Source organism: Gigantopelta aegis, chromosome 9 (assembly GCF_016097555.1).
Source record: "Gigantopelta aegis isolate Gae_Host chromosome 9, Gae_host_genome, whole genome shotgun sequence".
Taxonomy (NCBI): domain Eukaryota; kingdom Metazoa; phylum Mollusca; class Gastropoda; order Neomphalida; family Peltospiridae; genus Gigantopelta; species Gigantopelta aegis.
In genome coordinates this window covers 67,610,164-67,634,437 of record NC_054707.1, presented here as the reverse complement: position 1 = coordinate 67,634,437, position 24,274 = coordinate 67,610,164, and the positions used below count along the sequence as shown (strand labels likewise).

The 24,274-nt window shown below is 36.4% G+C and overlaps 2 protein-coding genes across 4 annotated transcripts in view; both read right to left on the bottom strand.

Moving 5' to 3' along the window:
* Positions 1 to 467: 467 nt before the first annotated feature.
* On the bottom strand, positions 468 to 3,060 carry LOC121382228. The gene is made up of 2 exons (XM_041511756.1): positions 2,827 to 3,060; positions 468 to 2,424 (listed from the first exon to the last, which is right to left on the bottom strand). The coding sequence occupies exon 2, from the start codon at positions 2,349 to 2,351 to the stop codon at positions 933 to 935; it is 1,419 nt and encodes a 472-aa protein (XP_041367690.1). The 5' UTR covers positions 2,352 to 2,424; positions 2,827 to 3,060; the 3' UTR covers positions 468 to 932.
* Positions 3,061 to 8,374: 5,314 nt separating this feature from the next.
* Positions 8,375 to 24,274, bottom strand: part of LOC121381866 — a 31,795-nt gene continuing 15,895 nt past the window's right edge. For all 3 annotated transcript variants that reach the window (XM_041511244.1, XM_041511245.1, XM_041511246.1), the window contains exons 5-11: positions 21,583 to 21,799; positions 17,058 to 17,104; positions 15,432 to 15,477; positions 14,381 to 14,424; positions 12,536 to 12,625; positions 10,485 to 10,709; positions 8,375 to 9,735 (exon numbers count right to left, since the gene is read on the bottom strand). In XM_041511244.1, the coding sequence (XP_041367178.1) occupies positions 9,691 to 9,735; positions 10,485 to 10,709; positions 12,536 to 12,625; positions 14,381 to 14,424; positions 15,432 to 15,477; positions 17,058 to 17,104; positions 21,583 to 21,799 (714 nt within the window). In that variant the 3' untranslated portion in view covers positions 8,375 to 9,690. The remainder of the gene's footprint in view (positions 9,736 to 10,484; positions 10,710 to 12,535; positions 12,626 to 14,380; positions 14,425 to 15,431; positions 15,478 to 17,057; positions 17,105 to 21,582; positions 21,800 to 24,274) is intronic.

Here is a 24,274-nt window from a genome sequence, read left to right as displayed (position 1 = left end):
TTCGGAGGTGTCGTGGTTAGGCAATCGGACATAAGGCTGGTAGGTACAGGGTTCGCAGCCCAGTACCGCTTCCCACCCAGAGCGAATGTTCACGACTCAGTGGGTAGGTGTAAGACCATTACACCCTCTTCTCTCTCACTAACTACTAACTCACTGTCCTGGACAGACAGCTCAGATAGCTGAGGTGTGTACCCAGGACAGCGTGCTTGAACCTTAATTGGATATAAGCACCAAAATAAATTTAAGAAAGAAAGAGAAAAAATGTACCGGCATCAACTCGACCAGAGGGATCACATATAAACTCAACAGAATTAACCGAAGACAGTAGACATCATTGTCATTTTTTGTTAGTGTTGTTAGCAAGTTTCGATCACAGATTATTTATAACCACGACTGGTATATCAAAGGCCGTGGTATGTGCTTTTCTGTCTATGGTATTTTGCATATAAAAGACACCATGCTACTAATGGAGATATATGTAGCGGTATTACTCTCTAAGACCATCTCAACCTTTAAAATTCCTCAATGAAATGACGAAATCAAAATGTCAAAATTACCCCAATGTTTTACATCCAATAGCCGATGATTAATATATCAGTGTGCTCTAGTCGTGTCGTTAAACGGACTGAGCTACTTCCCGCTACAACAGTAAAAGCAGATTTATAAATTATTATAAATGATAATAATAATAAATATTTAATGTTGGTAATGTTGTTGTTGTTGTTGATGTTGTTGTTGATTTTGATGATGATGATGATGATGATGAAACAGTGTTCTTAGTCTTGTTTTTGAAACGAATACATATTATAAAATCCAGGCCTCACATTTCTACCCTCACAAATTAGCTATGATGACAAATGAAATGTCGTTAGTCCCATCTACATAGCTATATAGCTTCTAATCGAGAAGTACTTTCCATGTTGACTCGCGCATTACTTTTTATTCATGTCTATATTAAACAATTTTATCTTTCCAGACCTCCATTCTGCAAGGCATAACAAAGATGATGTCACATAGACGCACGTAGGTTCTATAACTCCGCTTAGTTTCGATACTAGAACAGTAGTCTCGGCTGAGACGCTGTTAATACAGACCACCCTACCAGATCTGTCCACGGCGATGAACCTATCAGCTCCGATAGAACAGACACTCACAGGTTTAAGGTTTCGCCCATTGGGTCCTGGGAAGACCCATTTAACAACATTTTGCTGACTGAAGCACGAGACGCCGCACGAACGTGAACCAATGAGAACATCTTCATCTGAACTGACGTCCATGCATGTATTCCAGACATCACCCACAACTCCCGTGTTAATAGTATGCACCACGCGACCTTCGTGCGAAACTATGTCCACCACAATGTTGCTATTCTTGTTGTAACTGACAGCGAGACTAGATTCGTTGACAAGACGTATTCCGTGATAAAACTGATTCACTGGTATCCGCGATTTGAGAGCGAGGCTGGGCCAGACGTCCACAAGCAAGATCTGGTGGTGGTTGGTTGTCACGGCAACCGTGTTGTCGCTTATTGCAGCCAGATGCCACGGAACACAGTCCACTTCCGCCTGCAGTTCGCTTGACAAACATGGCGACTTGAAGGACATAGCGAGCCGACTGTTGTAGGATTTATAGAAAGATTTCAGACACTGGTTCTTCCAGTCACAAACGACGATGACGTTATCGGGAGGTACAACGGCGATGTCTCCTATCATAGGATAAAACGTATCACCTGATACTCTAGACTTGATCGTTTTACCCAATGATATCGTTTTTTCTATACTAACTGGATGAAATATATTTTGTTTATTTTCATCCAAAAGCAGTGGACACTTTCTTATATTCACCAAACTTTGACCAGGTGTAATATTAGGAACCAAGCATAATTTTGTCGCATTGAATTGGTCAGGAAAACACAATTTTTCCAACTCCATCTTGATGTTATTACGAATGCTACGCACTGTGTGTTCCATGTTGTTTTCTGTGAAAGTCTGGATGGTCAGGATATTGAGCTTCAGACAGACCTCGTTCAGAGTCATCAGCAGAGTCTGTAGCTGTTCCTCTAGATCTCTCAACTTCGTCAGCTGCAAGTCAGCCTGGACGTTTAGATCGTTGATGCATCTCTCGGCCTCAGCGTGAACTGCCGCGATCATGTTCCTCTCCCACAGCCTGATGTCTCCGGTGAGCGTTTTCCTGGACGCTAGAGTGTCCTCGACGTCACCTCTGATGTCAGTTATCCTGCTAATCACCTTTTCACTCTCCTTCGTCAGAATGTGTGTGTAGGATCGAAGCAGATTCTGTACTTTTTCGCACTCCGTCATCGAGCAGACGACAGTTTGTGGATCGGCGGACATTTCAGTTGTCTGGGTTTTGTATTACATACTAATACAAATCGCCGCTCTTTTATGGGTTGTCTTGTAGGGTTATCTGCAATAAAATCAACATAAATGAAAGAATATATATATATGTGTGTATGTGTGTGTGTGTGTGTGTGTGTGTGTGTGTGTGTGTTTTGTATGTTTCAGTCTTTGTTATACATAGGTTTATCTGCAATATATATTATCAACATACATTTGTTGTAAATAATGGAAATCATGTTCATGACATAGTGGACAAGGACACTAAAGTCCATGGTGTACTGGGCACGAGGATATTATATATTGGACTATGAGGTTTGGGCAAACTAGGCCACACTAAATAATAGCGGTTTGGGGTTTAAAGGCATACCAAGGGCGTATACAAAATATGTTACAGTTTACCAAGTCAGTACATCAAATTACTTTTAGAATATAAAAATGTATAATAATTTTGTAATTTAAAAAAGCATACAATTAAATCTACGTTCCCATTTAGAACTGTTGTTGAATACATCATTTGTTAGTCTGCTCCGTCTTCAACACTGTCCATATCTGAATTTACTGTACTTCCAGTTTAGGGTCTACCAGTCTTCCCGCCAGGGATGTCACTATCATCAAATAAACAAAGGTAACACATACCTAATACTGAAAAAGGGTGCTTCGGAGATTTCTTTTTCTTTTTACCTGATAACCTACTAATGATTTCGCCCACCCTCTCTCCAACACTTTATAATCTAAAATATTTGTTTCTTGTACTTAAGTTTCATCTAGTGTGTAATGATGACATCACGTTCTTTGTATATAACAATAAAGTGGCAAGTCCATGGTAATGAATAATTGTAATTTTATATGGTGTATAAAATAAATCTTACCTTGAGAAAAGATGTGAGCAGTTTGCCATTGTCTCGTTGTAACCTGCTGTGTACAGGTAACTCCCCTACTCGTACCGTTACAGTAATGTCACCGTGTTAGTTGAGAGATGTCAAAGTGCACTGATCAAAGATAAAACGCGAGTTGTTGATACAGTGCTCAACAACGGAATTATATTCCGGTTTTATCTTAAGATTAAACAGGTAAGAAAACCCCCCACTAATCCCCACCTTCCCACCAAAAAAAACTTATATAAAAAAGAAAAAGACTAAAAATCATCACCAACACCCACACACTAAAACTTCAAGTACATTAGGCCTACTATTGGTTTTCTACAATATAGACGAAACACGTGATGCCATAACAAATATAGCCTACTAAAACTAGCAGATGTACAAAACGAGATTTTCGTGAACACCGGTTAAAAATAAATATTGCTATTAAATATATATTCCACTTCCACTTTGACCCACCACTGAAAATGAAAAGCTTTCAGCTGATATCGTCGTCATGTAGCAACATGCAACTCTCATACTAAATTCTTAAACATGCATACTAGCAAGCCTACCGATTATACAGTCGTGTCAAGGCTTTAAATAAAGGTTGTTGTTTCGTTTAATGACACCACAAGCACGTTGATTTAGTAATCCATGGCTATTTACATGTACTCTTCGACACATACGATGGCCGTTGCTATACAACCGATTCGGATTGGGAAGGAAAAAGAAAATAGATGTACCAAAGCCCGTTAGTGGGTTTAATCCTACTACCAAAGCACTTGAGGCAAGAATTTTCAATAATGTACCCAGGATGTTATTACCTAACGTGTACAATTTTAATATTTATACTTAATCATTTGGTGGTTTTCATCATTGGTATACGGTCTCCAACTAAGGTAAGGGGGGGGGGGGGGGGGGGGGGGGGAGGAGCAGGCTGGTTTTTGCCCGAATTAAACCAAAATGTCATACAGCTATACAGGGTTGCAAACAATCACTACTCATTTTTACATGGATTACAACTAATTTTGCGGTTAGAATGATGAAAATACATGGTAAAAAGGTCTCAGGTTAGCACATTTTGACCGAACATCTAGCGTTTTCACCCGAATTTGAGAATTTCCACACCTGTCTCGTACGCTTACATGGTTTTTAAGGAGACGATAAATATTTTGGAGATAAAAAATATGGATGAAATCAGAATTACAGTATTGGCAACTCCTACTTCTCATCTCCTACTTCTCAACTCCTACTTCTCATCTCCTACTTCTCAACTCCTACTTCTCATCTCCCTTTAGATCTGGTGGGTGGGAAATGACCCAGTGGTAAATATCTTGCCCGAGGTGCAGTCAGTCTAGGATCGATCCGTCAGTGGATCCATTGGGTTATTTATCATTCCAGCCAATGATCTACAATGGTATGTATTATTCTGTATTTTGAATGATGCATATAAAAGTTCCTTGTTGCTAAAAAGTAGCCCATGGTGTAGACAATGAAAAAATAAGTTTGCTTTAACGACAGCACTAGAGCACATTAATTTATTAATAATCTGCTATTGGATGTCAAACATTTGGTAATTTCGACATAGTCTAAGAGAGGAATGAATGAATGAATATTTAACAACACCCCAGCACGAAAAATACATCGGCTATTGGGTGTCAAACTATGGTAAAGTCCAAGAGAGGAAACCTGCTACATTTTTTATTAGCAGCAATTTTTTATATGCACCACCCCAGACAGGATAGCAACTATCACAGCCTTTGATAAGCCAGTTGTGGTGCACTGGCTGGAACAAGAAATAGCCAATTAAAATATAAAATAAAATAATAAACGAACAAAAGCCAACCACCAACACCCCCCAACATTTCCCCATAATCAAGAGATTAAAGGGACAGACCCTAGTTTTTAAACACCAAAGCATGTTTCACCTAGACCCTAGTTTCAACCCGTAAAAATGGACACTAAGTTTGGTTAATTTACAAACCTGTAACAAATTTGGATACAACAGATTGAAACAGTCTGTGACGTTGAAATGTCCTTAAAACTAGACTAATACACGACTCCATAACCATTACTTCTCAGACGCACGTGCATTTTATAAAATATGAAAAATGCGTTTTGTGACATTAAAAACACCAGGATGACCAGAAACACTTCGGTTATTCGGACATGGACAATCTAAACAATAAACTATTAGTAATATTTGATTTCAGTGATCATAAATGGCTCTAATATTAAAAAATAGGCCTTAGTCTTTAAAAACTAGGGCCCGTCCCTTTAAGGCAGAAAATGTTAGATAATAAAGTCTTGGCTTCTGGTTGCTTTTATTGAACAGATAGCAAATACTTTATATAATGGACAGACTTGGAAGGAAATGGTTTATTTAACGATGCACTCAACACATTTTTACGGTTATGTGGCATCAGACATATGGTTGATGACCACACAGATACTGAGGGAGGAAACCCGCTGTTACCACTTCATGGGCTACTCTTTTTGATTAGCAGCAGGACAGACATGGAGTGCAAAACAATATACACATAAAGTGACACTGTGTAGTGCAAAATCAACCAAACAATAAAAACAGAACCACAAACACATTAAATATTTTATATAGAAAAAGTGGAACACAATCGGACTCATAATACAGGAAAATATACAAATATATATTAAACAATTCACACTAATTAATGTACAGATAGGTAAACAGAGCAAAATGTGGACACTAACAATAATGAATATTTATCAATAGGTACTGGTTACATGAAGTGTAATGGTTAAAATTAACTCTGATCATTGCATATAATAATCCATGAAGAGGATGACTTGTTACTGTATTTAGGTTTTCCCCAAAATAATAAACTAAGATCCTAATCAACATTATACCGCATGTTTTTTATTATTACACATGATTTCTGAAACTTTCTGGAATAAAAAATAGAAATTGCATAAACATTATGACAATTGTTTTCTATATACAAATAGCAGGCATGACAACTAAAAAGAGATCACCTTTTATAGACCAATTTTCATTTTATTCAAGTTAAAAAACTTGTATGTTGGAATTAGACTATATAAAATCTATTTATACCTTTTATACCTGCGAGTTTTCTGTTTCTCCTCATACTCTTGAAAAAGTCTGTATTATACAGACGAAACGTCGAGTTTTAACTTTGTGTTGTTTTGTTTTTTTAAAGTGGATAGTTTTAGACAAAGACTTTTGGTTTTAATTATAAAATCAATTTCAAATGATATGCATATAATCCATTTTAATTAGTCTCTAGATTGTCTGTGTGTGGATATTACATTATCAGAATGATTTTTTCTTTTCTTTTCATGTATAAAAGGCACCTTTTTAATATTTATCATGCCTGTTAGTTTTTGTATATACATGTAGTAAGAGTTTTCCGTTTTTCATTCCAAGGATGTTTGTGATCATTAACAGGAAACAAAAACACAGAGGAATATAATTTTGATAAGGACTTTCACTTACATTTATAAATTATGGAAGGCGGGCTAGACACTGGTCTGATGCGTAATTCCCAAATAGGAAATTCTCAGAAGCCACACTTTCAGAATAGGAGGAAGAACCCCCCCCCCCCCCCCCCCCCCCACCACCACTCTTCCAAAATATTTACAAATGGCAGCATAGAGAGCAATTAAGTATTAATGTATTTTTGACCGGCCTCGGTGGCGTCGTGGCAGGCCATCGGTCTACAGGCTGGTAGGTACTGGGTTCGGATCCCAGTCGAGGCATGGGATTTTTAATCCAGATACAGACTCCAAACCCTGAGTGAGTGCTCCGCAAGGCTCAATGGGTAGGTGTAAACCACTTGCACCGACCAGTGATCCATAACTGGTTCAACAAAGGCCATAGTTTGTGCTATCCTGCCTGTGGGAAGCGCAAATAAAAGATCCCTTGCTGCCAATTGGAAGAGTAGCCCATGTAGTGGCGACAGCGGGTTTCCTCTCAAAATCTGTGTGGTCCTTAACCATATGTCTGACGCCATATAACCGTAAATAAAATGTGTTGAGTGCGTCGTTAAATAAAACATTTCTTTCTTTAATGTATTTTTCACCAAAGTAATTCCACCCCCCACCCCCCCCAACCCTCAATGTGAACACCATAAATCTTAAACTATCATGAAATGTTAGTATCCACAAATACTAACATTAAAACATTAAAACAGGAAGTAATTTAGACAAATAAGACGAACCTTTCTCAAACATGAGATCGATCAGATATTCACAGAAGTTGCATGGTGTAACGGTTGTAAAGCGTATGTGTGCCAGATATAAATTTACTGCCAAGTCACGACAATCAACCATAGCTACAACTCATCTTCACATAACTGAGTCCCGGTCAGTTTCTACACAGTTAACGATTAAAGAAACATACCAACCCCTGCAATTGCCCACGGCAATTGGCAATGCCATGGAGCTTTTCAATCTCCACAGCACTTTATTTGCTGTGGACTATGTTAGTTGTTTTTTCCAAGGCATGTTTTTTTTGCCGTGGACATTTTCGTAATTGCAGGGGTTGCATACAAACGTACAACTCTGAACAATATGCGCAGAGTCCAACAAATCCACTCTCTCAAATTTTAGTCCAGACTAGCAGAAATTATCAACTGCATTCCTATAGGGCACTAGCCAAACAATTGTCGAAATGGCCCAAAATAGCTTACTTCAGATTAATATAAGTGAAAATGATCTTATGAAAGATGGCATAAAAAAAAACAAAAAAAAACATGACATAAAAATTATTCCAAATCAGTGATCACTAAATGAATGTAACACCACGAGTGATTTTTCATGCAAGTACCAGCCCCAACCCAAAGTGAGTGCACCGCTAGGCTCAATGCATAGGTGTATGGCCACATACACAAAGTTTCACCCACTTCACGGGTGCAATTAATTATGGGCATGTCTCTCAAGTGTATGACTCCACATAAAGGGATGATTATCCGACATATACTGTAGTTTTCATGTAGTGCTCAGTTGGTATTGCGATAGCTCAACTGACAGCAAACATGGAGCACGGCTCTATCATACCGAAATGGATGAAATGGAGAAAACTTTTCTCTTTTATGGATACATTACCTGTCCTCAAACAAGTGCACCTACCCCCCCCCCCCGTGGGGGGGGGGGGGGGAGAGGGAGGTGCACTTGTTTGAGGACAGGTAATGTGAAAAGAAATGGTGCTTAACCATTCATCTCATCATCATCCATGTTTGTAATGTCAAAATTACATAAAAAAATTCTTTGTCCGTCTTAAATTTTTGTGGTGTTTAATTTTTTATTTTTTTCAAAATGTAATAGAAGAGTCTGCCAGATATTAAATGTAATCAACAAGGAACAATTTAGATTCACTAAAAAAACTCCAACCTATTTTGGATTTTTAACACCAGGCATCGAATTTAATGATGGCACCGACAGCAATTGCAGTCGTTGAGATATAAATTGCCATAGGCCGGAAGCTCCCCAATAATGGCAAAATGTTTTCATCTGATGTACATTAGTTGCCAGTAAATAACATTAGTACATTTAAAATGTCTATACATACAGCAAAATAACCTTTCCGTATTATTATTTTGCTGCAAAAGTCTTCTCTTTTCTCAATTGCCATGGACAGGCTTTAATTGCTGTCGGTGGTCCATTTCACTAACTGCAATTTTAGTTTTAATTGCCGTGGGAGACAAATTCTTAAGTTCGAGCCCTGTAACACTCATGGATGGATTATACTAATTACATTTCTCATACACAAAGCAAAGCGAGTAAATCTAACACTATAACCACAATATTATAAGAATTAAGGGAATTAAGCACAACACGCTCTTACGTAAGTCTTGGTGGATTATACTTAACCAGTTTGATTTAATGATTACTTGGAATTCTGTTTGCTGTTAAATATGTTTAGATATGTAATCTGTAATCATCTGTATCTAATAATGTGACTTGTCAACATACAAGTCACAATTTCTCCGACGTACAGTCAAACTGGCTCAACTGTATAGACCTTGAGCATGCAAAATTTATGTTAATAACTGGTCTATCTGATTACAACATTTATTCATTTTCATAAGTAAATAACCAATATGTAATTATATAATCCGTAATGTTTTACTGCTAAATGGTTCTCTGCACAATATAATATGCAAATAACTGATTTATTAAATAAAGTAATATTCCATTAAGTGGATTCTGGGCACAATACAATATATATGCAAATAACCAGGGGCCTAATTTACTAAACTCTTGCAACTTTGCGATCTCACAGTGCAATGCAAAAAGACTTGCAAAGAGAATGCTATGTTATCTAGTAGATCCTAAGAGACCTTTGTCAATTAGGCCCCAGTAATATTCCATTAAGTGGATTCGACTGTATTAGGATTCTTGGCTAACGAAAAAAAGGTCACAAGTGAACACTGTTAACTAAACAAGGTTTTGTAGCAACATCACAGATAGGTTCATGATCGAACGTCCACGCGACACACTGGACATGTGGCACTCGACTGAAAGAAAAACAGTAATCAATAGTTACAATCAAACTACTCAAATAAAGCTATTTTGATCTCTAATAAATTACTAAAATGGTTAACTTATTTTACAAAAGGTGACAATGTATTATTTACATTTTTAATAAATTGGTGAATTGTTAACCTATTACAGTAATCAATAGTTATAATCAACTTACTCACATATAGTTACTTTGATCTGTAACAAATTAGTGAGATGTTTACGGGCGACGACAGTCACCCTTATTTTGGCATTGTACACAATAATCGCAAGATTTTCTTCAAACACATTCAGATGTATTAGCAATGTTCAAACCAAAAATTTTAAAAAGCAGTTTTGCATTTTAATTTTTCCAGCGTTGTTAAAATGGAAACGTCATATATTCAGTTTATAGTTATTGAAAGGAGACGCAAAGTGACGTCATTGGAATACTGATGTCATTCAAATTCAAAATTAGCTATATTATTACAATGAAAGAAATAAAAAGTACCATTTATCAAATATATCATATAAAAAAATTACTGTTTTAATATGTTTTATTTATTGTGTACGAAACCAAACCAATGGTGCGAAAGATGATAGTAATACTCAAATTACAAATCTATTACAATGGACTATCTAGGCTAAATTGGTGAGAAGGTTGTTCTTTAATATGAGTGTTTAAAACCAACCCAAACATGCTAGTTATTTGACATAAAGACGGTTAACCGGTGTTTTGAGACTGGCAGCTAAAGGCCGTACAAACCTTGAGCCACTTGTCAATGCACTTTGCGTGGAACTCGTGGAAGCAGTTAAGAATGCGCTGACATTCACCTTCCTTGTATTCACACATACAAATCAAACAGTCATCTATCTCGTCGGTCGGCCCCTCGGGTTTCTTATAGTCACGTGTGGGAAGACGATTGATCTCCGCAGTACTGATCCCTTTTGACTTCACGTCGCCTAGATTCTCGGCCAGTGCCAGCAACTCCTACAGAAACAACAATACACAGCACTTAGAGCAACTCCTACAGAAACAACAATACACAGCACTTAGAGCAACTCCTACAGAAACAATACACAGCACTTAGAGCAACTCTTACAGAAACAACAATACACAGCAGTTAGAGCAACTCCTACAGAAACAATACACAGCACTTAGAGCAACTCCTACAGAAACAATACACAGCACTTAGAGCAACTCCTACAGAAACAATACACAGCACTTAGAGCAGCTCCTATAGAAACAACAATACACAGCAGTCAGAGCAACTCCTACAGAAACAACAATACACAGCAGTTAGAGCAACTCCTACAGAAACAACAGCAGCAGTTAGAGCAGCTCCTACAGAAACAACAATACACAGCAGTTAGAGCAGCTCCTATAGAAACAACAATACACAGCAGTTACAGCGGCTCCTACAGAAACAATACACAGCAGTTAGAGCAGCTCCTACAGAAACAACAATACAACAGTTAGAGTAGCTCCTACAGAAACAATAATACACAGCACTTAGAGCAACTCGTACAGAAACAATACACAGCACTTAAAGCAACTCATACAGAAACAACAATACACAGCATTTAAAGCAACTCTTATAGAAACAATACACAGCAGTTAGAGCAACTTCTACAAAAACAACAATACACAGCATTTAAAGCAACTCCTACAGAAACAACAATACACAGCACTTAGAGCAACTCCTACAAAAACAATACACAGCAGTTCGAGCAACTCCTACAGAAACAACAATACACAGCACTTAGAGCAACTCCTACAGAAACAATACACAGCAGTTCGAGCAATTCATACAGAAACAATACAGATGTTAGAGCAACTCCTATAAAAACAACAATACACAGATGTTAGAGCAACTCCTATAAAAACAACAATACACAGATGTTAGAGCAACTCCTATAAAAACAACAATACACAGTTGTTAGAGCAACTCCTATAAAAACAACAATACACAGTTGTTAGAGCAACTCCTATAAAAACAACAATACACATATGTTAGAGCAACTCCTATAAAAACAACAATACACACATGTTAGAGCAACTCCTATAAAAACAATACACGTTAGAGCAACTCCTATAAAAACAATACACGGCAATTAGAGCAACTACAAAACTAGTAATACACAGCAGTTAGAGCAACTGCTACAAAAACAATACAGCTGTTAGAGCAAGTCCTACAAAAACAGTAATAGAGAGCGGTAACAGCAACTAGATAAATAGTAATTGTGCAGTTAAAACATCTGAAACAGTACATAAGCTGCAATACACCTCAGTTAAGATTCCTTCAACATAAACAGTAACAAACAGCAGCTAGAGCAACTCCTACAAAACAGTAATACAAAGCTGTGAGAGCAACAGCTGTTAGAGTAACTTAGAGAATTAGTAAAATACAACGGAGCAACTCTTACAGAAACAGTAATATACAAGTCAGAACATATCTACAGAAAAAACTATTCACAACTCCTACAGATGCATCAATATACAGTAGATAGGGCAACTCCTAGAGAAACAGCAAGATAGAGCACGTATCTACAGGAAAAGCAATTCATAACTCCTACAGATGCATCAATATATAGTAGTTAGAGCAACTCCTAGAGAAACAGCAAAATAGAGCAATCAGAATTGCAAAAACAACAATATACAGTACTTAAAGAAACTCTTAGGAAAACATTGTATTTACAAAGAGTAGACATATATATATTTCAGAACAATGCTGAGAAACACCCTGGTTGATATCATGGCAGACTAATGTACAAAAGGTAAACAGATGACGACGATCAAATCCAGCCTTAGCTTACCTCGTAGTCATTTCCTTCTCCACTGTGACCGACACCGAAGATAAAATTGCGAGGACCCCGACCACCTACACCCCTGCGTCTACCGCGTCTCTGTAACAAAATAATAATAAGAAATTTAATTCAACTTGTCCTTTTCGAGATACAGCTGGTAATGATATATTTAAAGGTCCACAATCAGAGCACATTATTAATACACAGTATATATAAAAAATACATAAAGATTACATTATTAAACATAAAAAAATAAAATACCACCCCAATTATTAATAAAGCGACTTTTTGTAAAACGCTCGGGGGAAAAAACACTGATCCAGTTGATTTTACCTGCATCTGCCCTGTGACGTAGCATCCGGAGAATTCCACTCATTCATTAGTAGGTTAGCATGGTGACAGCATGTAATGATTCTTCGGAAAATAGCTCATTCTTATCGGACGTCAGTTTGGACATTTTGGACTTGTCGCATTTGTCTATTTATTCTAATGCTACCTCGATTGGTGACGAAGGAGGAGAAAATCTGTTAGGGGTACTTCCCTATCAGTTTGAACCGGAGTACAGCGACGATGATCAGGGGAGCCAAATGCGGTCACCCTATTTGCAGCCCGGAGCCTAAACATCGCCCGGAGACCAAAACAAAGCCCAAATCATAATGCCGAGGTGTACATTGTTCATATTTGGCACAAAGTTACACCTCAAAATGATGCATTTACATATGTTAAAAAAATAAATGTAGGAAAAATATTTCATGTGACTTAACTCGGTAGTTCAGAGGCTTTTTGGCAAGCAATGGGAAAAACGCGACTTTTTATTGTGAATATATTAGAAATGGGTAGATTTTTTAAAATTTATTTTATTGATACTTCATATTTATTGTAAAAGGTATACGTAGATACCAAACAATAGAGAACTATATTTTTGATAAATGTAGACCTTTAAGAATTGTTACAGATGTTCAAAACCAGTTTAAGTCCAACAGGCTTAAAAAGTCTTATTCAGTTTGCTTTTATCTTCTTTTTCTGGTATGAAATTTTTAAAAAGTATTTTGAAATTATTAAAAGTTTATAAATGTGTACAAAGGATTTTACAAATAAATAATAAAAATTAAAATAATTTTTAAAACTGAATATAATCATATGTGGTCATATGGGATGTCCCAAGTTGAAATTTCCACCACCTTGGGTGTACCAATTCTATCTCACATGACCGCATATGATGGAGTCTTATTCTACCTTCCATTCGATAAATAAACCATTATTTTACACTCACAAACAAAGATGACTGAAAAAGTAACTTCTTTATTTGACCATTTTATCATAAATAAACTACACTATCATATTTTCCGCGTCTGTTTCATGTGTCACTACAAATTAACAAGATAATCTAAAACTAACTCACATTTATATGATGTCATATATTACCGTCACATATTACCAACACCGTAATACTCCCCATGTTGAATTTAATGATGTCATAGCCCATGCAAGACAGATTTACTCCGCCTGGGCTGACATGGAATGGGTCTGTCTTGCATGGCTAGGGATGGGAGAAATAATTATTATTTTGAAGGAAATTAACTTTTGAAGTTCCATAAGTGACTCAGTCGTACAAATTTTACATTAAATTTTCATTAAAAAAAGAAGTAAATAAATAATTATCGAATTAAAAAATAAATATAAAAATTAATAACATAAATATAATAATTATAATATTTAAAAAATAATATATAGCGAGCGGGCCTGAAACCTATCCAGGGGAACCTACCCCATATAAAACAGAATCACTGAAAAGAAACTTTATGTAGACAAGTTTTAGCAACTTGTACATAAATGTTTTCAATGTATACTTACTACAGGGCTTTCAAGAAGAGACAAGATATGGGCTTCCATCATCACTGAAATAAATAGCAACACAAATATTTCATAATTCACATGACAAAAGTATTACAGCTGGAGTCTCCAGCATATTTTTAATATTTAACAATTTGGAGTAGATCTTCAAATTTTGATTTCTTTTTGTCTTCAAAAGTAGCATCATGAAATATTATTTGGTATGGACTTGCTAAATTCACTAATATTGTATGCTCACTACCATTTTCTGGTTTACATTATGTAATAAGCAAGCATTCTGAGAGTACTACTAAGGCAATATATGATTCTTACCAAGAATTTTCTTATCTCCTAAGGTCAAGAACCATAACTCATTCAAAAAATTGATAAATTGCTATGAAATTCAAACTTGATCTGTAACAGTACATGATGAAGAAATACACAAAATTTAAGCTAATTATTTTCAGGCATTACAAACAAGTCAGGAAAACTAATTTTGTTATCTCCTAAAAGTTCAAGGGTCATAACTGTCAAAAATGGATAAACCGCCATGATGGTCAAACTTGACCTGTAACAGTACACGATAAAATTATATAAGAATTGTTTCTAATTTTTTAGGAATTTATCGATGTATAAAAGTCACAAATGGTATAAAATCGCGTAGCTAAATTAATATCTAGCAATAATAATTTATAAGTGATTCTGACATTATTAGGCCTAATGATAAACCTACCTGTATCAATTTTCTGCAGATGTGGAATCAATATCTCAAATAAAATTTGAAAGAAGGAAACATCTCACAAAAACAATAGCATTAGACTGGGTACGAGCTCGAAAATACTGTTACTTAACTCCACCAGTAAATGACGAATTTCATTGTTTAGCGAAAAATAAAAACGCAGGATTAAAAAACCCAACAACATTGTATGGTATCCCGGGTTCTTGAAGTCTGGTATCCAAAATTAAATCCTGGTATCCCCGGGATATCAGGATACCGTTAATCTCGAACACCGCATATACAATGGACATTACTACCAGACCTGTACAAAACAAGAGGATTTTAGTATTTTACCCATATTATGATGATCCATGTCTGTTCGCTGATGAAATGGCAACATCTGAAATATAACATAGATAATCATTCATAACGCAACTGAACTACATATAAATATCTTTCACAGAATGTACCACAAAACCCCATAAGAAATACACCCTATTTGAATAAGCATTCTCAGAGTACTGCTAAAGCAATACATGTCCCCTATCAGACCCAACAATTTGTCATATCTCCTAAATTCAAGGGCCATACCTCTGTGAAAGTGGGTAAATCGCCATGAGCATTAAACCTGATCAGTAACAGTACATGATAAAGCTATATACAAAATTTCATCTCAATATCTTCAGGCACTGCAAAATAAGTCTGGAAAACAAACTTTCATATCTCCTTAAGGTCTCACTACACGGTTCACTTCCGGGGGAAAGGTCATTCATCACGGTCTACTATAGTTCCTAATTGTGACACATGTTGTGGTGTACATGTTCACTGTTAGTACTTGCATAAGAATTAAAGGGACTGGTTATTTCAGATACCAGGTCCTCTGGCTGCATTTTGCCCATGAGGTTTTGAAATATTATGCATTTACTTTTGCACACATGAGTATGAAGAAGACCAGATGCCCGGAGTGATCCGGTTACTCTGCCATGCCTAAAAACACATGGTACTGTCACAGTGGGCCATGTAGCAAAAAACTTGAGAGGGAAATGTTGTCAATTTTGGAGCCAAAATAAATAAAGGTATAAAAAACCTTTAAAATGGTATATGTCATTAGTGTCAACAAGAACCCATTCTATTTGCAATTTGGATTTGAAGTTGGGCAGTTTAACACAGGTTTCAATGGCATATAGCATCTGTGTAGTGAGACCTAAATTCAAGGGCCATAACTCCACACAAAACAAAGAAAAAAAGAAAAAGGGTAAATCTCAAATCATTTGGAAAAAAACATCTGGAAAACTATATGTGGGACAGAAGGTTATTCGGTCAGACAGATGAACAAACAGATGGATGGAGACGAAACCTATAGTCCCCTCTGGTTGAACCGGTAGGAGACTAATAAAAATTCTCATAAAAGTACTTTCTGGTATTAACAGACGTATACACATCTGGGGAGGGTGAGGGTAGGGTATATATTTGGTGTGCATGAATCTCCTCCATCTAAAGGGTGTATACTACCAAATCAAATCCCATAGACGATAATAGTAACATATTTGCTCAAAAACCCTACCTGCAGCGTATCAATTGACATAAACACCACAAATATAAATACTACCACTCCTCACCCTTAAAGTGAATCAGAAAAAATTGGGAGTCAAGCTGCTCATTTCAGAGATGAAGGGTAGTGTCTTTGAGTACTTTTTTTTTTACAGGTACCCCATACATAGGTACTAGATGAAATAAAATTGCATACATTTTTTGCGCAGATGAAACTATTTTTTTTACAACCAACACAACTCACATTTATCATCAATCACAGGACTTGTGGTGTTAACTTCTCTATAAAGTTTGGTGCACCTCGAAGTTATTTGGTTTAGTACTACCTATAATAAGCTAATATTGTGTATGCTCTTCAATGCTATAAACAAACTGGCAATTTCTTTATTTAGCATTAATAAAAGTAAATATTAATACCATATTACTTACCATATCGTCATGTCCCTCTCCATCAATGGCCAGCAGTAAATCATCATCTAAAATCAACATTTAAATTTCTATATGTCAAACATGGTAGGCAATGAATGAATGAATGAATGAATGAATGAATGTTTAACGACACCCCAGCACGAAAAATACATCAGCTATTGGGTGTCAAACTATGGTAATGGGAAAAACAAAGTGATGATCAACATCAATATAAAAATTCAACAGTTAAATAAAAACACAGTGTAAAGGACTGTGTAAAAATACAAATATCACAGCTAGATATAATTAAAATTTAGAATAAAATTCAGTATCACGTAAAAATTGTAAAATAAGTTCTGGATGGAATCGAAAGGATTCCATCACATTACTTTGGCCAAAAATATATTTTCGAGTTTCATGAAGATGCTTACACTCCACCAAAATGTGGCGTACCGTCAGAATACACTGACAGTGGTCACACTGAGGTGGAGGATCTTTCTTTAAGATTTTTAAATGAATGGGTTAAATATGTGTGCCCGATGCGGGCACGACACAAGACTATTTCATCCTTCCTGCACTGTCTATAGGAGGACTGCTACTCTCCCAAGACTGGCTTGATAGCATGAAGCTTATTCGCAACCTCACCGTCCCAATCACGTTGCCAAGTCGAAAAGATAAATTTGTTGATATTAGTTTTAAAATCAGTATAAGGCACACCAACCCTGGCATGAGGCAAATCCAAAGCAGACTTGGCAGCTGAATATGCCTTTTCATTACCCCTGATGCCAACATGACTGGGCACCCAACAAAATACAATAACTTTATTGGCAATCGATAAAAAGACACACTTTCGGATCACCATCCCAATTAAGGGATGGTCCAGCTTCATATTTCGTAAAGCTTGAAGACACGAAAGTGAGTCTGTGAAAATAATAAATTTGGATGCACTAGAATCCTTTAGTTCTTCCAAGGCTTTAATGACTGCCCAAACTTCAGCACTAAAAATCGATGCTGAGTCAGGCAGTCTCATGGAAATGATAGTGTCTGATGGAAAAACTGTAGCACAAGCCACAGAATTCCCATCCCGTGATCCGTCTGTATACACAGGAATGTAATCACGGTACCTGTCTTGAATTTCCATGAAAAACTGTTTATAAACAACATGGTAGGCAAATTAATAAGCACATCATACCCCTTTAACTCTACACTTTTTAATCCCTAACGTTTTGTTGTTTTTTAACTTGGTTTTCATGCATACAGTTATATCCAATTTCAGGGTTCAAGCACGCTGGCTGTGGTTAGTTGTTAAGGCCTGACATGGTGGGATTTAGCTCATAAACAGGGCATTTATCTGTGATGAATTGGGTTGCATGACCGATAGCCATCATTGGACGCTGTGCTCCACGGCTGGTACATCAAAGACTCAGTATATACGGTCCTGTCTATGGGAAAGTGTATATAAAAGATCCCTTGCTGCTTAATCAGTGTGAGTAGCATATATAACAGTAGCAGGTTTCAGGAAAGCAAATGGAAAAAACAAGTAACAAGCCAGCCAAATCTGTTAATGTGCCCAAGAAAAATTAAATGTGTAACAACACCTATCAATTTAAAGCTGCACACCCTAGTTCCATCCAGCGAAAATAAATTATAATTTGGTTCATCTACAAATCTGTAACACACTTAGATCACGTTTTTATCAAATGGAGTGAAAAAGCAGGTTTTATATCGATAAATACCATGGGAATCCACATGCCCCAATTGCTTGAAATAATTTTGAAAGTTAGTATTCTGATGTCACCGGTAGATGTCGCTCGAAGCACAACAATGCCTACGTCAAGACAAATTTCACAGACATGGGTTGCGTTCGTTTCAACTGTTCTGTCCTGGTTGTATCCCCTCTCCAGATATCGTAAGACTTAGCAAAATTATTGGTTTTAAGGGTTTGTAACGTTTTGTATTGAGACACTTACTTGTCTGAACTTTATTGTTACTGAAAATGTTCACGAACTGTGAAGAAAAATCTCACAAATGAACAACAACAAATTGGATGTTCATTGCGCGAACCGTGCACGAGAAAACAAACCGAACCAAAATGATAACAGTCACGTGATATACCAACGTCTGTGACATTGAAATGGAAATATCCCCTCTAAAAATAGATTGGACCTCGCTTGCTTAACGTTTTTTCTCGACAACATGTCTTGTGAAAAAATGCAAAAAATGCATTTCGTGGTTTTACAAACATCAGGATTACCAAAAAGCATTTCAGGTGAATGGAAATGTGTATTCTAAATAATAAAATGTAAGTAAAGTGCAATTTTATTTGTGAAAAATGGGGTTTAATAGTGAAAAACAACGCCATAATGGTTAACAAATAAACAAAACTAGGGTGTGTCCCTTTAAACTAAGTGTTTAATTATGACTCAAAATTAAAAAAATTAACCTCAAAATTACTCTTAATTAGGCAACTAGTGCAACTTTTTAACAGCAATGCGCAAGGCAACTTTACACGCTCAAGATTATGACTTATATAATTAACAATTAATACTTTAAAAAATAAGATGGAAAGAGGAAAACCTTTGTTAAACTAATTATTAGAAAACACATTGAGCATTTCGAGCAGTGTTTGCTGATCGACTCCCATCAATTTTAAGCCTTGTTCAGCATATGGAACTTACATACAGGCTACCTGTACTGACTTCAGCATATGGAACTTACATACAGGCTACCTGTACTGATTTCAGCAAGCGATCTTTCATACAGGCTACCTGTACTGATTTCAGCATATGGAATTTACATACAGGCTACCTGTACTGATTTCAGCATATGGAACTTACATACAGGCTACCTGTACTGATTTCAGCATATGGAACTTACATACAGGCTACCTGTACTGATTTCAGCAAGCGATCTTTCATACAGGCTACCTGTACTGATTTCAGCATATGGAACTTACATACAGGCTACCTGTACTGATTTCAGCATACATATCTTACATACAGGCTACCTGTACTGATTTCAGCAAGCGATCTTTCATACAGGCTACCTGTACTGATTTCAGCATATGGAACTTACATACAGGCTACCTGTACTGATTTCAGCATATGGAACTTACATACAGGCTACCTGTACTGATTTCAGCATATGGAACTTACATACAGGCTACCTGTACTGATTTCAGCAAGCGATCTTTCATACAGGCTACCTGTACTGATTTCAGCATATGGAATTTACATACAGGCTACCTGTACTGATTTCAGCATACAGAACTTACATACAGGCTACCTGTACTGATTTCAGCATATGGAACTTACATACAGGCTACCTGTACTGATTTCAGCATATGGAACTTACATACAGGCTAGCTGTACTGATTTCAGCAAGCGATCTTTCATACAGGAAATGGAAATGGTTTATTTAATGACACACTCAACACATTTTATTTATGGTTATATGGTGTCGGACATATGGTTAAGGACCACAGATATTGAGGGAAGAAACCCGCTGTCACCACTTCAAGGGCTACTCTTTTCGATTAGCAGCAAGAGATCTTTTATATGCACCATCCAATAGACAGGATAGCACATACCACAGCCTTTGATGTACCAGTAGTGACGCACTGGCTGGAGCGAGAAATAGCCCAATGGGTCCACTGATGGGGATCAATCCCAAACCGACCGCGCATCAAGTGGACGCTTTACTACTGGGCTACACTTTCATACAGATTTTCACAGAGGGCATCAATATAATGTAACAATATTACTGCATTTTGTTGTGAAATGTGAATCTGTTCATGCGATACTGTAAATGGATGACAAAATATTATTATCAACCAATTTTCACTGTTCAACTAAAACATCCCAAGATTTTCTGGCCTGAAAAATAAAATCTGCAAATTCCTGGACTTTCCAGGATTTCCTTCTTGTGGTATGTGCTATCCTGTCTGTGGGATAGATTTCTTGTTACTTACGAAAAACTGTAGCGTGTTACCTCTCTAAGACTATATATTAAAATTACCAGATGTTTGACATCCAATAGTCAATGATTAATAAATCAATGTGCTCTTGTGGTGTCATTAAACAAAACAAATTTTTAACTTTTCTAGGATTTCCATAACCCACATGAACCCTTATCGATCTATAGTATGAACCATCCTCCTACGATTTCCATAACCCACATGAACCCTTATCGATCTATAGTATGTCCCATCCTCCTACGATTTCCATAACCCACATGAACCCTTATCGATCTATAGTATGTCCCATCCTCCTACGATTTCCATAACCCACATGAACCCTTATCGATCTATAATATGTCCCCATCCTCCTACAAAAATGTTTTTGTAAATAATTTCAGTTTTGTTTGATGTAAGAAGAAAAATAAATGTGTTTTGGAAATAACAAAAAAAAAAATTTTTGTGTCCAATTTAGAAAACGATCGGCTCAGAAATAAATAACTTGTAGTAAATTCCATAGCATGAAAAAAGGTGTTCCCTGTAGGACAGACTATAGACAGACTGATTCACGTGTACGCCATGTCATCTTACCACCACCTCTGTGTCGTCTCCTGGACCTCATGTTCGCCTGTCTGACGCTGTTGTAACTACGACGACGCACGGGACTCACGATGTGGGCTTGAAACATTGGCAGTATGCCAGGTGGAATGCCGGCACTGTCCATGTCATAACGGCCCGGGTGAGCCCTTCCGTCCATCACAGAGTGGGCCTCATGGAGTGACATCGCTAGCTCCATGTCCATCTCTTCCTGAATTGGTAAACACAGATCATTTGTGTGGATAAATATCAGAAACTGAGAACAAAAATATACTAATGATAAAACAATAAGCAGGCATAGCTATGCCATTTGCCAAATTTCACAATTGCGAATTTTAAGAACAATTAGTGAATTTTATTCTAATTTGCTGGGAACATTTTGTTCATGTCGTGTCGCGATTTGCTACAAACGTTTTAGAGATCGCTACACAATTAATTTTTTTTAAACAGTACAGGGTTCGATCTTAACGGTAGTCCGGTAGTCTGAGACTACCTGAAAATTAACAGGACTACCTGAACCTGCAAACACGTAGTCCGTTGGACCACCTGGAATTTTAAAATTTATTTGGCACAAATGAAACGTATTGTAGATCTATGCCAACCTATTTCAAACAGCAGAAACAAAGGCTTGTTCAGAAAACAATTGTATCGCAATTAACGTGACTGGTTCCCCATCATATCACATTCATTTACAGTACACGATGCGGTTTTGTTTTTAAATGTTACCGCATCCTGACTAAATTGAGCATGCATGAGTTACACATTTTGTAGTTGATGCAGTCTTCTGCCAAAATACAATCATTTTGAATTTGGAAAATAACGGGATACCTCGCACATTTTCATAGAATGGTAGTTTAATTTACCAACGTCACATGCGGTATTGCGAAGTTGACCATTCTCAGCAATATAATAATTATGCATCAATCAGCGACTGTCGCACCCCCAAACATATTTAGTAATACAGGGCTTACAAGTGCTTTGTGTGATGTGAAATTGTTTGAAACATACAGTTTAATTTTGATTTAAACGGCTTACGTCTTGGGACTAGGTAATTTGTTTGTGGGCAAGTGAAATTTGAGAGTTACTTGCCCGGCGGGCAATTGATAATTTTAGGATATGGCCAACCCCGAGTTATATAAAGAATGTTTTGATTGAACCAATTATAATTGGTCTACACATAATTACACTATATTTTAGCCATAGTACAGTCAGTGTATCAATAACGAATCACAATGAATAACAGATCGTTCGAGTTAAAACAAAAAGTTTTAAATATTTCTTTACAATAATAGCTAACAATTATTTTATTAAGGCAATATAAGCTATAGTATTATTGTAAAGAAATATTTTAAATTATTTTGTCTGTTATCTGTTATTCACTGTGTTGCAATATTCATAACCCAACTGGAGGAGATAGTTTCGCATGACATAACAGTAAGTGATTTGCAGGGCCTGTGGGGGATGGGGGGGCTTGTAAAGATTTTATATCAAATACACATGTATATATACAGGCTCAGATCTAGGTGTCCTGATCGGGGAGAAGAAATGTCCCTAATAATACCAAGGCCACTGAGCAATGTAGTAGGCGTACTAATCATTTTAGTTCATATTTAACAGGTCAAGCAACATAATTTGATATAATACCAGTGTCAGTTCCAGCCTGAATATTGATTCGATGTGTTTTAGTATGAATTGATATATTATAATTATTAACAGTATGTACAGAACATGCATAATGATTTACCCAGTACTAAATTATCAAAATAACAAACCGTAGAGTTATTTTAACTTCAAATTATTACATAATATGGACCACCTGAAACTTCAAGGGACTATCTGAAATGAAAGCCAGGTAGTCCTGTTAACATCCTGAAAAAATGGTGAAGATCTAACCCTGCAGTAGTTGCTAATCAATTTTCAATTAACCAGAAATATTGCTATTAAGATTTTGAAAAGAAAATGTTCCCTTACTTGGCCAAAAAAAGAATCATGTAATAATGGATATTTTGTAAAAAAAAAAAAAAAAAAAAACCAAAACACTATGGGTTTTACATTTTTGGAAATAATTTGGCAAAATATTCTACTCACCCAGAGCTAACCCTGAATAAGACACACATAAATAGTAACAGCCAATACTGACAGCTAGCAGAAGCCTCATCCACAATATCAACAAGTTAACAGTGTTACTGGCAGTCAGTGCCACAGATATTCAATCCCACATTTAATCTGATTACACATGCATAACTATTCTAATTAGTAATTATAGTGAATTAAATTTGGTCTCATATACTATTTGTTCCCTTATTTGTTTCCATCAGCATGGTTACAAATTAGTGTCAGCATAAAAACAATTATTATCCACCAGCTTTTTGCTACTGATTGCTTACAAATTGTAATGTGTATTTCAAGTGCTGTACTTTAAAAGCAGCAATGTTTCGCTCAAAACAATGCACTTTCTAAGTAAGTGAGAACATTTTGGTGTAAAAAGTAGCTAACAAAGATACCATAAAAGTGATAAATTGGACCAGCCCCAACACACGCACACACAGATAAAGGATTTCACAATAGTTCTTTAAAGACTGGCTCATGTTTGCTGATCTATCATTTGAAGTGAAATAAAATTGATTTTATTACGTAATATTATTTTTTCACATAGATTTATGAAATTATTGGAAAGTAAAATCCA